The 13,644-nt window shown below is 41.1% G+C and overlaps 1 protein-coding gene across 1 annotated transcript in view; it reads left to right on the top strand.

Moving 5' to 3' along the window:
- adam12a (ADAM metallopeptidase domain 12a) overlaps positions 1-13,360 on the top strand; it is a 79,639-nt gene extending 66,279 nt beyond the window's left edge. Inside the window, exons 13-23 of the mRNA XM_004561177.6 lie at positions 2,884-2,973; positions 3,153-3,348; positions 3,441-3,549; positions 4,075-4,273; positions 5,750-5,827; positions 7,439-7,547; positions 7,772-7,907; positions 8,166-8,280; positions 9,390-9,650; positions 11,371-11,546; positions 11,629-13,360. Coding sequence (XP_004561234.1) covers positions 2,884-2,973; positions 3,153-3,348; positions 3,441-3,549; positions 4,075-4,273; positions 5,750-5,827; positions 7,439-7,547; positions 7,772-7,907; positions 8,166-8,280; positions 9,390-9,650; positions 11,371-11,546; positions 11,629-11,698 — 1,539 coding nt within the window. The 3' untranslated portion in view covers positions 11,699-13,360. The remainder of the gene's footprint in view (positions 1-2,883; positions 2,974-3,152; positions 3,349-3,440; positions 3,550-4,074; positions 4,274-5,749; positions 5,828-7,438; positions 7,548-7,771; positions 7,908-8,165; positions 8,281-9,389; positions 9,651-11,370; positions 11,547-11,628) is intronic.
- Positions 13,361-13,644: the final 284 nt, after the last annotated feature.

Raw genomic sequence — 13,644 nt, 5'->3', positions numbered from 1 at the left:
AGCTCCATCCATCCACTTCCTCCCAACTCTTGCAGCATATTCAGACTATAATGGCAAAAGCAAAAGAGCTGACCCTCGGGGGTCCAGACAACCTGCATGAGATCATATATGCACAAGCGCACACACACACACACACACACACACACACACACACACACACACACAGTGCATATCGTATATTCTGAGTCTTGATTGAATTCTTGCTTCCATGTGTATTGGAAAGCAGTGTTACTGATTGGTGCGGTGCATGGGTCACGATAGAGGCTAACAGGAAACAGATGGTGCTCAACAGTGAGATGGGAAATGTTATTGTAGATCTGCCCTCTCTCTCTCTCCCTCCAAAATGCCTCTGGATGCTATCTAAGTGACCTAAACCAACCAGAGCAATGAAATAAGTGATGGCATGCTGAGTGACAAAAATGTAAACAGAGCATGTCAGTCATCGTATCGCACCTGCTCTATTTCAGATAAATGGAATGGAATCTATAGCTGCCCCTAAAAGTGCGTGATTAAAATATTTTTTTAAATTAATGCACTGATTGGGAACAGTCCCCTCTTTTTTTTTCATCAGCCTCCACATCTGCACCTGGAACGTTCTTGGGAAACTGGACAAAGTTGGAGATGCCTGTAAATTTATAACCATAGTTTAAAAAAAAGGGCATATTTGTATGCTGAGCTTAAACCTCCTTTTGGCAAAGGCTTTTTCAAAAGCTCACAAAATCGTTTTAAATGTGTATTAAAGTGAGGTTATATTTCCACAATGCTTTGATCTATCGCAACCATGCCACAGATGTTTTCTAGTCCATCCATCCATCCATCCATCAATTTTCTGCTTTATGTCTGGGGTGGACACCCTTATTTCTCTGTCCCTGGCCAGCACCTGCAGCTTTTCCAGGGGAGCACTAATAGGTTTAATATCTCTGATATATCCTGGGTCTGCCCTACACCTCATGTTCAGGATGTTTTACAGTCTTCACCGAAATGCCTCAGCCTCACAAAAGTTGTCAAATGGAGTTTAATTTTTCTAAACCATAATCGTTATTGCTAAAAGTATTAACTCACCCATCCAAATCATTGAATTGAGGTGTTCCAATCTTTTCCATGGCCACAGGTGTATAAAATCAAGTACCTAGGCAGGTACTCTCTCAGGCGCTCAGTGAATTCCAGCATGGCACCATGATAGGATGCCACCTGTGCAACAAGTCCAGGTGTGAAATGTGCTCACTACTAAATATCCACAGTCAACTAATAGTGGAATTATAACAAAGTGGAAGTGACAGGGAATGACAGCAACTCAGGCATAAAACGGTAAGCCAAGTAAAGTCACAAAGCGGGGTCAGTGGATGCTGAGGCTAATAGTGCGCAACTTTCTACAGAGTTAATAGCTACAGACCTCCAAACTTCCCGTGGCCTTCAGATTAACTCAAGAACAGTGTAGTGTGGGAACAGTTTGGGGACAGCCCCTTCCTGTTCCAACATGACCGTGCACCAGTGCACAAAGCAAACGTCCATAGCGACATGGATGAGGAAGTTTGGTGTGGAAGAACTTGACTGGCCTGCACAGAGTCCTGACTTCAATCCAAAAGAACAGCTTTGGGATGAAATAGAGGAGAGGCTTTTAGAGGAATGGTCAAAAATTCACACGAACACACTCCTAAACATTGTGGAAAGACAAGCCTTCCCAGAAGAGTTAAGGCTGCTATAGATTCCTTGCAGAAGTGCTTGGCTTATCAATACTAAATATGTACCTGATTGTTTGTTTGTTTTTTACTCAAGCTAAAAAGTGAGCAGTTTGGAATGTTGATTGCTGAAGTTTCACTTAAATATTCCAAATAGTTGTATATAAATTAAGATAACCTTTGCCTATTTAAATTATCGAGCCAGTTTAGTAAGCAAAGTAATTACTGTAGATTGCTTACATTTGTATTCAGAAGAATTGCATCTGAAAATACGAAGAATACCTGAGTGAGCCTTATATCATGGCAGCAGAGTGTGGGTTAAGTTTTTGATTGCTATTGTCACACCTGCCTGAACTGAAGTGGAGTTATTAGCTGTGGAAGTGTTGTGCAAATCAGTCTTTTACAATTTGCTTGTAAAGTAGCATCGTCTGTGTTTATATAATCTAAAGTTTCATTCATTTAAACTTACGTCTTTCTTTGTTATCTTCTCAGACATTGTCTTAGTTGGATTCTTGAGCGTTATGCTAACTTAAAAAAGTATTTTGGCACTTGCTTGCTTATTTAGGGTTTCTGCAGGGTGTGTCCTTTTCTTTTCTCAGGGAATGGGGCGATTGTGGCTCAAGAGTTGGGAGTTCGCCTTGTAATTGGAAGGTTGCCGGTTCGAGCCCCGGCTTGGACAGTCTCGGTCGTTGTGTCCTTGGGCAAGACACTTCACCCGTTGCCTACTGGTGGTGGTCAGAGGGCCCGGTGGTGCCAGTGTCCGGCAGCCTCGCCTCTGTCAGTGCGCCCCAGGGTGGCTGTGGTTACAATGTAGCTTGCCATCACCAGTGTGTGAATGGGTGGCTGACTGGTTGTGTAAAGCGCTTTGGGGTCCTTAGGGACTAGTAAAAGCGCTATACAATACCATTCTCTCCTGTTCATTTTACTATTGAGTTCAACATGGTTTCTGGGGTCTGAAAAAATCCTGTCAGATGTTTTTCGAAACCTAGAAACTGCTGTTTCCTTTCTTCACTCAGGTTTTTTTAGTTGCTACGTTACACAGTCCTGCTAGGGCTGCATCCCCTCTGATAACAAAATTTGAGTTTTTGCTCTGGGGTGAAATATGATCTCTTTGTGCTGAGTTAATTCTTCTTCACTTTTGTTCCCTCTTATTTACTTTTCCTTTCTCTGCTTGTCTTCTTTTACTATTCTTTTCCATCGGAAGGAATGTATGAATCCCTGCTGCAATGCCACCACCTGCACTCTGAAAGGAGATGCTGTTTGTGCACATGGACAGTGCTGCCAGGACTGTCAGGTAATATGTGTTATAGTATTTCAGTACAAAGTATTTTTACAGACATCTTACAAAAAAGTTATTTTCTCTGATTAACTTGATTTGACATCCTTTAATCCGATGTAGTAGAAATGTGTTTTTTGGCGTAATTCACATTTCTCTGGGCTTCACTGTGGGTCTTTGTCTTTGTTGTCGTGTAGCTGAAGCCATCAGGCACACTGTGCCGTGAATCCAGCAACTCTTGTGATCTGCCTGAGTTTTGCACCGGTACCAGTCCTCACTGTCCCTCCAACGTCTACCTTCATGATGGCCATGGCTGCCACAACGTGGACGGCTACTGTTATAATGGCATTTGTCAGACTCATGAACAGCAGTGCATAACACTGTGGGGCCACGGTACGTGAAAAATCCCCCTTGCTGCGTCACACTCAACAGTTCAACAATTGTTGCGATTTTTTTTCTTTTTATGTGTTTAATGCATCTTGCAGGAGCCAAGCCAGCTCCAGGCATCTGCTTTGAAAGGGTCAACTCAGCAGGAGACCCTTATGGCAACTGTGGCAAGGACACAAAAGGCTCCTTTGCCAAATGTGAAGTGCGGTAAGTCCTGATGTTGCCATAGAAACTAGTGAATGTATTCAATAGCATGTGATTTATGGAATGCAGTTAGGAACATAAAGCATATTGTACCTATTTCATAAAAAATGCATATACCTCATTGAAATAGGAGCACTTTTTCAATGCTAGGCACCACTCTGTGTGACTGAATGAGGCTGACACAGTTTTCTCAGTAGTTAAGAAAAATAAAGCAAAAATGCCAGATTGGTGTCTCAGTTTTATGAAGCTTTTTTCCCCCCAAGTAGCGGATCCATTAGATGATAGAAAATAATCATTAGTTGGAGTCCTAATTGAGGGTTGCAGAGTCATTTGATGTAATGCAACAAGTTCTGTCTCTAAAATCTCAGTTGTGATCTGGAAACGGCGTAAACGAGCTGCCTGTTCTTCAGTTTCTTTAATTGGACAGAAGGAGAAAGATGAAAATGAAAATAAAGCTCCTCGTATCCACAAAACAGTGACATGTAATTTAATTATTGTATTGTTATTCCCCTTGGTGTTTGTTTACAGAGATGCAAAATGTGGCAAAATCCAGTGTCAAGGAGGAGCTAATCGCCCAGTAATTGGCACCAACGCTGTTTCAATTGAAACCAACATACCCCTTCAGGAAGGGGGAAGAATACTGTGCCGAGGTACGCATGTCTACTTGGGTGATGACATGCCTGATCCTGGCTTGGTCCTGACAGGAACCAAGTGTGGAGATGAAATGGTGAGAGCTAAGGCTTGTGCTTTCAGTCTCATTACATTTATCAGTTATGATTAAGTAGATGTTGCTATTTCTATGAGCAGTTCATGAAAGATGCCTATTGTGCTTTTCATATCTTCTATCATATATACTGTTACAACAATGGATCCTCATGTTTAATAATGAGGTCAGCATATGTGCAGATAATCCCTATGGGCCAACATTTCAGACTTCTGAAGGCTCTAAAAGATTAGTTTCAGACAGGTTGTCTACTCTCATCTCAAGGGCACAGCACTCCCACCTACCTGCAGTTCAGACCTTCTGTTTGTGAGGACCAGTCAATCAGAAGAATGTAGCCTATATAAAGGGGGAATGGAGCTTAAATGGCTTGCTTTATCCAGTGAAAGAACTGGTAGATCTTTTAATGAACAGTTATAAATGAAAGAGAGGGTGATTTTCTTTTATATTAAACATCATCATTGTAATCAAGAAATGAAATAACATCAAATCAAACCACTGAATGTGAAAAACGGTTGGTCCACTGTCCTAAAAATGTATGCGTTAAGGTACATACCAAAAAAGGAAAAGGAGAAGTGCTTATTAACTTCCAGTCAGGGTGGAGAACTCCATCCAACATAAACATGCTGTGAAAAAAGCACAAAAGACATACATGGAAAAAGGTTACCAAAATAAAACAGGAAGTGGCTTGTAGTAAAACACAGGAAGCACACTGAATCTGCGTCCCAATTCTTTGGATGTATAATTCGGAAGAGTGCCTAGATAGGTTGCAGTCCCTGATTTGGGTTGTAACTACAGACAGAGACAAAAACAGAGAAAACGTGGTTCAAAATCATAACAACAAAAACAAATATGAAAGTAATAGCACCAATGCTAATCTGTAAGTCGATATAAACACAAAACTTATTGCTGAGAAATAAGAGTGGAGAAGGGGTGGAGTGAAAGGCCATGACTAAGATGTTTTGAGGAGTTCTTTAAGCCGTGTCCTTTTGTCATTTCAGACTTGCACTGGCTCAGACTCTTAACTGACTTAACATTATTCAGTCTATTTGGCATCTCCTAGTGTTCATCAATCTAGCCATTGGTCATTTCGCTGACACAGTTAGTCCATTTAGTCTAATTTAGCTCTCTATGAGCCTCGACTATTAAGGAGGATCTACCCTCCGCCCTCATCTGCAAAGACATTACATTCTGTGCCCGCTGCTGCCAAGCTCATCTTCACATTCTGCTGTGCTATACTCTCTTTGTGTCTGGTGCCTTTAAGGAGACATATAATACATTTCTGATACATTCCCGTCAGTGGTGACATCGTTTTATTTCATGCTATACTGATTTACCGCTGAAGTGCCTGTCAGAAGCAAATTAAAAGAAAGGGCATAGCGCCTCTGTCTGTTTTTACCTTAAAAATGAAAGGGTTTGGAAATTTACTGACATTGTTTTTGAGCTCACACTGTTGATTTTTCGTGTCGTTTTCTGCTTCAGATGTGTTTGAATCGTCAGTGCCAGAACGTCAGTGTTTTCGGTGTGCACGATTGTTCGGCCAAGTGCAGCGGTCGAGGGGTGAGTACAGTACGTTTCATCCTGTTTCGCTGTTTGAAAAAAAACGATGTGATAGTTGTCAATCCTAAAACAAACCGTATTCCGTCTTCACATCAGCTCGTTTGGGCTGTAATGTGTTCAGAATGCCCAGTACACACTGGCTAGAGAGCCATTACACTGCCTTGCAATCAATCACTCTGAATGCTGAAAGGTTCAATCAATTAGACATAATGATTTCATTTCCGTTCTGCGTAAAGGGTCATTCATCATACCATCAGGCAGTCTTCCTTGTCCCGAAAAATCTGTTGAAATCTGAAGGCCCGGCTTTGTTTGGCCAAACCCTCGGAGCAATGACACACAGTCTGACTTTGAGCTGGGGAAAATAGAGATTAGATTTTTCTTAAATGCCACCCATCAAATGTCTACGGGTGGTCCTGTTAGAGATGAAATGTATGGCTTTGTAGTATTAAATTTCCTGGTGAAGCCCAGAGGCTTTGGCTGTGACTGTGACTGTTTAAGTTGCTCTTTCATCAAATGCATACAGACGAAAGAATTGCGACTGTCTGTTAAAGTGAAACGTGTCCGGGTGTTATACAGCGATATTTGTTTGTGTAGCGCCATAAGACATGTCTATGAAATTTTAAGGAATGTTTTACTTGCTGAAATAAAAAGAGACAGGGCACCTCTGCATGTACAGATTAGATCAAGATGTTGCCTTGGAGAGAGGCCCTCACCTGTTCCATATTACTCAGATAGGGAATCCTCTTAGACTTCACCATTCCTGCACGACAGGAAGAGGGAGAGAGAGATTATAAAAATGTGGTTTAAGAGAAAGGGTCTGCTCTGAATTTTATACCAGACATTTTTGCTACGCGGAGCCTAGCAGGGCTGGCTGTTGATCGATTCTGTCTGCTTCATGCGGCACATAAAGAATGGAAATGATTTTATCATCTGTTCATTCATCAGTTTTCGACTGCTTATTTGGGTCATGGGTGTAGGAGGGCATCGGTTTTAGCAGATCTGCCCAGACTTCCCTCTGCCTGGCCATTACCTGCAGTTCTTTCAGTAGGCATTGCCAAGCCAGCAGAGAGATGTAATCTCTCCAGTGTGTCCCGAATCTCCACGAAACACTTCACCTAGGAGATGTCTAGAAGGCATCTTAGATAAATGCCCAGACCTCTTCAGCTGGGTAATTTTAATGCAGAGGAACAGCAGTTCTACTTTGAGCCCCTCCCGAACGACTGAGCTCCTTACCCTATCTCTTAAGGGCGAGCTCAGACACCCTTCAGAGGAAGCTTATTTCTGCCACTTTATATCTCAAGCAAAAATCCCACATTTACTTATTCTATCGTATTAAATTTGAGAAATTGTTACTTTGCTGTAAAGTAAATGAAAATTTACTACTTCTTTTTTCGGCAACTCAATTTCTAATTTCTGAGATTTTTTTTTTAACATTGAGAAATTTACTATGATATTGTATTGAATCACTCTGCATCCCTTTGCATAAACATAACTCATTTGTAACCTATTAAATTTAAGCAGCATAATAAATGTATGGAGTGTAAAAGGTGTTAAAAATAGGGGGGCGCTTGGTCTCATATAATAGTTAACTGTCCTTTTAATATACTGTAGGTGTGCAATAACAACAAGAACTGTCACTGTGAGGCTCACTGGGCGCCTCCCTTCTGTGACAAGGCAGGTTTCGGTGGGAGTGTGGACAGTGGTCCGATCAGACAAGCAGGTAAGTCAGTAGCTGTTACACCACAGGAGTGATTTATTACATTTCAGGTCATTAAATTTAAAGGTTTTCAGAGTGTCATTTTTCAGCATTTTTACCATAATATACAATAAATTGTGGACTTATGTTTAGACACAAACTCCATGTGAGAAATCCTGAAATTCTGAAGTAATAATGGAATAAACTTGGAGAATACTCCCAAAACTTTTGTGTGTGTTTCTGAGCAGACAATGGGAATCTGACAGTGGGCATTCTGGTAGCTCTACTCGTCGTCCTGGGTGCCGGTCTGACCATGTGCATCAAGAGAAAAACTCTACTGAGACTTCTATTTACAAGCAAAAAAAATCCAATAGAGAAGATCAGGTGTGTTTTCAGCCCGTAATAGTGGAATGATTTCTAGATATAATGCATCTTTTTTGTAACAGATCAAGGTCCGTAAATGAAAACAACAGGTGCCATTGAGCGGGCGAGTCTTTATGATTGGTCACACTGTGAATCCAATTACAGTGGTGAATTTACTTTTGATTGCACAGTTTAAATTATATTACTATTGTAACTGGTGTATGATTAATATAATAAAGTATTTAATTACAGATATATAATTTCTCCTTTATATTACAGATCAGTAAGCGCCGCAATCAGTGGACCAACAGCTCCTAACCAGCCTCCATCAGCAAGCTTAACCTCTCCATCCCGACCGGCACCGCCTCTGCCTCACAGTGCCACCATCTTCAAGGTCACTAGATTGCACACATCTGCTTTTGACCGGCCGATCGCATACACACCAATAGATGTGGCTCTGACAAATGGAGGATCAGCAATAGATTATCCTTGCTGTTTTATTTTTCCTGGAATGCCGCAGCTGTTTCGACAGCGCACATCATTCTCAACTAGATTGACGTGCTGTTTTCACACAAATGGCAGCTCATTCAAATCCAATTAAATCATCCTTTTCCATATGGACTTGTAGAGGAGGTTGTGATAATGGAGTCTGTGGCGAGCAGCATGTTCAGGCACTCTAATACATTTCATGTCATTAACAGCTGTCTGTTAAGAGAGAAACTGATTCATCTGCACATGAAGAATGTTGATGCAGCTGCTTAGTTGACTTCTAAAGCCATCTTGTTGCTCGTAATTGCAAGGCAGAAACCGCATTTTGCTGTACTTGTGTGCCTACATCGCTGTATGCCTTTACCTCCCCCCCTACATTATTGCCCTGACTTAGTTTGTAATGGGAAGTGACCCGTGATCGATCGAGTTAGGGGCTGCTGAAGGATAAGAGAAACTGTGTCAGAAGAGCCTTTTGTGTTGCAGGGTGGCACACAAGTGGAGTAAGCTGTTGTGCATTACCATGAGATTGGTGTTTTCAGTTAGTGGCATGTGGTTTTCATTTGGGGTCAACGGTAAAAAGAGAGAGGATGTAAGGCTGTTTGATGTAGGCACAGAGCAGGTGAGGTCATTTTCCAGTTGTTGGGAGCTGCATTAAACTGCCGCCTGAATGCATGTGTGCCTGCCTTTGTATGTCTTATATTGTGTTTAAGCTGTGCACATCTGGACAGGTTTAAATATCAAGCAAGACTCATATTTTGGCTCTTTAGCTGTGTTCATCTTTTAAGAAGCCCAAGCGAGTGCTCATGGGATAGTCGTGGTCTTTTCCCTTTACGAAGTCACCTGATGTCGACTCGGGGGAATAGAGAGCAACTAAGTGGGAGTGTTTGATTTATGTATCTTTGAAAGCATCAGGAAGGACAGCAGAGGAAGAGGAGGAGATTATCATGATTGTTTCTGATAGGAAGCAGACGGTTTCTCTTCTGACAAACTCTTTCAACTTTAATCTCTCTGTAGCCTCCTCACCGAGGGCCAGAGGCGGGGCTCCCACCGGCCCCCTTCCCTCCCCACAGCCTGCATAGACTGCCCCAGTGCCCTCCAGTTCACCTTAGCCACCCAGTCCCTCTTTCCCTTACCGTGTCCCTCTCCCCTGGCCCTGGGCAACCGAGACCCCCAGTCCCTCCTCCTCACCGAGCCCCTCCACCTCACATCCACGTCGCACCCAGAGGGGCGTCATTTCACAGTGCATCACACCACAACTCTTGCAGGATGGTCATGGTGAGTGAATTTCCTGTTTCCTCAGTTGGAAACATTTTATTCGATGATGTTACTTACTGTAATTTCGCCACCGCTGTGTCTGGGGAGCTTTTACTCGCTACCCAGGCCTGTAATACCCAACCGGGGAAATGATGATGTTCGATGCACTTTCAAATTGCTGTTTTTTGATGTCGACTGTTTTCATGGTTCTTTCGTGTGCTATAAAAGCAGAGGCATGTTGACAGTTATGCACAGTCACATAAAATAACGAGGTTAGCCCAGGAGCTAGCGCCATCCAAGCAAAGCTTGAGCTCTACAACAAAAACCACAACATAAATAATAAAAATGGAGCCAGACTCACAGGAGGGGAGCGTGTGAGGGCAGCAACTGCAAGGAGCAAGTATGTACAAATGTCACAGGGTGGCAAACTTATTGCCACTGTTATTGCATGGGCTTTAGTTATGGCATTGCAGGGTTTCAAAACTGAGAGGAACAGAAAGCCAAATAGTAATTCTTATTTGACTTTAAACTGATTTGATTTGTACTCTTGGAGGTACTCAAGCCCAAAGAGACAGAAGTAAAAAGAGCCAATCTAAATGATTTGAGTGTTTGAGTGTTGTTAAAAAGACAGAAACTGATTGGAGATCATTGGTGCACGATTCTTTCAGGCTCAGATGAACAAGGTTGGATCTCAGACAAAAATTGTCGGCATTCATTTCCAGCCTTGGCTGCTTTTATGTTTCGGTTCTGTAACATTGAATATTATCGAAAACGTTTGCAAATGTCACCTTTGCCTGTGGAAAAAGCATAAAGGTCATCCATTGTTACTAATTGATCAAGAAAACTGAACATAATTGAACCCCAGCGACCCCAGGAATACTGCCGAATTTCTTTTTTTGCATTAAATATCTATAATGTATTTATGTTGAAACTACCATATACATAAAAAACAAATAACAACGTGAGAAAACAAAGATTTAATCATATAACAAATGTCTTCCAGGTGACAGTTACAATAGGTGACAAATGCTGTGTATTGCACAAGATGCCAGAAAAAACACACAGAGACACAAAGCACAATACAGCGTGCATGATAACATCTTCTAAAAAGCAGATTGATAATATATAGTATTGACTGCTGGAGAATTTTTAAAAAGCACCCGTCGATTTCATAAAAGCTCATACACCTGTTCAAAATGTGGCGTACAGAAGCTCTTGGCTGTTTTTACTTTAAGAAGTAGGCCCTCTCAGCTGCACCTATTAAATGGCAAAGTGATTCCTGTTGGCAGCAGGCTTCATCAACTGTATCTTTAGCAGCTGTTTGGCAGCTCCAGGATGTTAACAAAGAACATAAGTCATGAGTGAAATCTCTCTGCTGCGGGCTTTGAAGCACTGTTAAATGTGAGAGCTCCACCTGAGGAAGTGAGCGGGGTTTTAGACAGACTGTTTTGTGGGTGTGTGAGGTCTGAGGTTCATCCCTGTTGATCCTTTCTCTCTGTGGTGTTTGTGGAAATGTCTCCTTAGCCCAGGAGAAGAGTAGGGAATGAATCATGATCTCTGTATTCTAGAGAAGATTTAAACAGCATGATAGTTTTCCTGTTATTAGTTGGTTAGAGAAGACAGCGTCAGCGCCTCAAAGAAAAGCTCAAAGAAAAGCAGGCATTGGCTATAATTATCTGACTGTTAGTGCCACCTGGTGGTGAGTTTCCATCATTATTTAAAAGTGTCTGTCCTTTAATAGGAATTGGAGAAGCCCAGTCCTCCTCAGAAACCTCTACCTGCTGATCCAAGGGGGTCTCGACTGGTGCGAAGTCCCTCTGTTCAGCAGAGCCAAACCGCAGGCCAAGGACCTCCTAGTGTCTGTGGCCCTGTGCCTGCCGTACCCAGACCTCCACGTCCTATCCCACACCTCAACAGGTGGGTTCAAACCTTACCTGGATATATTTAACTCGCTGAAACATTTTTTTTACTTTTTTTTTCCACTTTTCTCTTCCTCTAGGCCGAGTCCCAAGCACCCCCCAACACTACCAAAGCCTTGCATTATTGCCAACGTCAAATACAGCAGCTGAGATTTTGGCCAGAAGGGACATTGTTATGATAAGACTGAAAAGATTTGCACTATGAAAACTCTGAAAAACCTTAAAAAGGTGGTGGCTTCTCTGAGTTTTGAATCAGGAGACCTGCCGTGTCCCTTTTGGTGCTCTGTCTCTGAATGGTGCTACGAGTCTGAGCTCAGGTACATGTAAAGTATTTATATTCAGTATTTATTGCCACGCAGTGCACTGTGCCAGACACTTTTAAGACATGGTAGCAACTTTGAATTTTGAATTACTTGTTTTCGTTTCGCGCCTTCACATCAGCCGACGTTTATGAAGGAGAGCGATCTGTGAAATTGTGCCAACGGAGACGCTTTTGTGGAATGTGTTTAAATGAAGGGAACCCTTTACATTGTGGTTTTGTTTTGCGTCATAAGTGAAGAATTTCAAAAGAGTTGTGCAATGATAGATGGGAGCATCAAACAACATTTGTAGTATTTTTTTTTTTTTAATCCACTGGGGTTTTCTTGAAGGGTAACGCTCTGCATAGCAACTTTGGGCCATCTGACAAGGCTTGAAACAACTGCAGCAAAGGAGATTGTGATATTAATACAACAGATCTTTGATGCGTTCTGCAATCAAGAAGACGGGTCGTTTCTTGGCTCAAAAATGAAATCCAGGCCTGTTCCTTTTTCTTCGTCATTTTTATCACGGAAAGGTAACAAATTCAACTGTGAAATGTCACTGATTTGCCATTTCCTTTTCATTTGCAAGGCCCAATATGCACTCTTGAGGGATCCGGGTACAGAGATCTAAAATGAGCCAAGATCAAGAAAGTATCCCTCAGAAAGAGTAAACCTATCTGAAATATTTGCTTTGCTAAAGGTCATGTGTGTTTTTAATTTTTTTTCCCTTCTATGCTTGCTGCACCAAGGACTAGATTAAATCATGGAATCACTGATGACTCGCTTAAAGGTGTTCCTCGCATGTAAACAGCCAAAGTCTGGCTGCGGTGTTCATATGTGCATTTTAAGTCATGTTTTTATCTAACTGGAAAGGACAGTTTTACTTGATAAGAAAACATTTTTAGATTTCATTCTGCCACAGAAATGATGTTTAATGGTTACTCAGTATATGCTGACTCACTCAAGTGTATCTGGGCTTCTGTTCATTTTTTAGTTTTCCTTTTTTTTTTTTTTTTAACATTTCTACTTTACATATTTTAGATAATCTTTTAAAAAATGAACACTGTTTTATCATTTTGGTTTACTTAATGTTTTTGCTGGATTGCAGTGCATCATATATAAATACATATATACATCCACAATGAGCAACATTTCCTTTGAGCACCGCTGTTGTTCACAAATATGTCTGCTAAAAACTGATATGGATAGAATTTTGTTACTTTTGATACTCTTTATAATAATGCACTAGTTTTACATGCATTGCTTTATTTACTTTGCTTTTTCAATGCTGTCTGTCTATGCCTAATAGAGACCTGTTTGTATGTTACATTGTATGTTCTTTGTATGTTGTGTTACAGGTGAGCACATTTTTTTTCATGGAGAATTTTTGTTAAGGATTGTTCTTTAAGGCATCATATGTAAAACAAAAACAAAAAAACACTTAGTGTCTGTGTCTGATCATGGTATTTTAAACAATCAGTATTAGTAAACCTGTTTTTTACACTGAAAACATTTGTTATTGACTTTTTATGCTTTTTTTTATTACATTCACAGAAACACAGGCAACACTTGAACTCATCAATTAAAGATTCAAAACTGAAAAAAACAATGACATGTTCATTCCACAAGCCTGAGCCAGTGTAAATACAAAAAGATTTCATCCAGCTTCACATTTCAAAACCTCAGTGTCAGAACCCTCTGGCACTTTTTATGCTTAATAAACCAATTTTAAATTACATTTCAAATAATAAACATTATAATAAGGGTGATCTAACATTTTAGAGCAGCATTTAT

This window comes from Maylandia zebra, linkage group LG8, assembly GCF_041146795.1.
Source record: "Maylandia zebra isolate NMK-2024a linkage group LG8, Mzebra_GT3a, whole genome shotgun sequence".
In the NCBI taxonomy this organism is placed as follows: Eukaryota; Metazoa; Chordata; class Actinopteri; order Cichliformes; family Cichlidae; genus Maylandia; species Maylandia zebra.
Note: the sequence above shows the minus strand (reverse complement) of the source record. Positions and strands in the feature narration are given on the sequence as shown.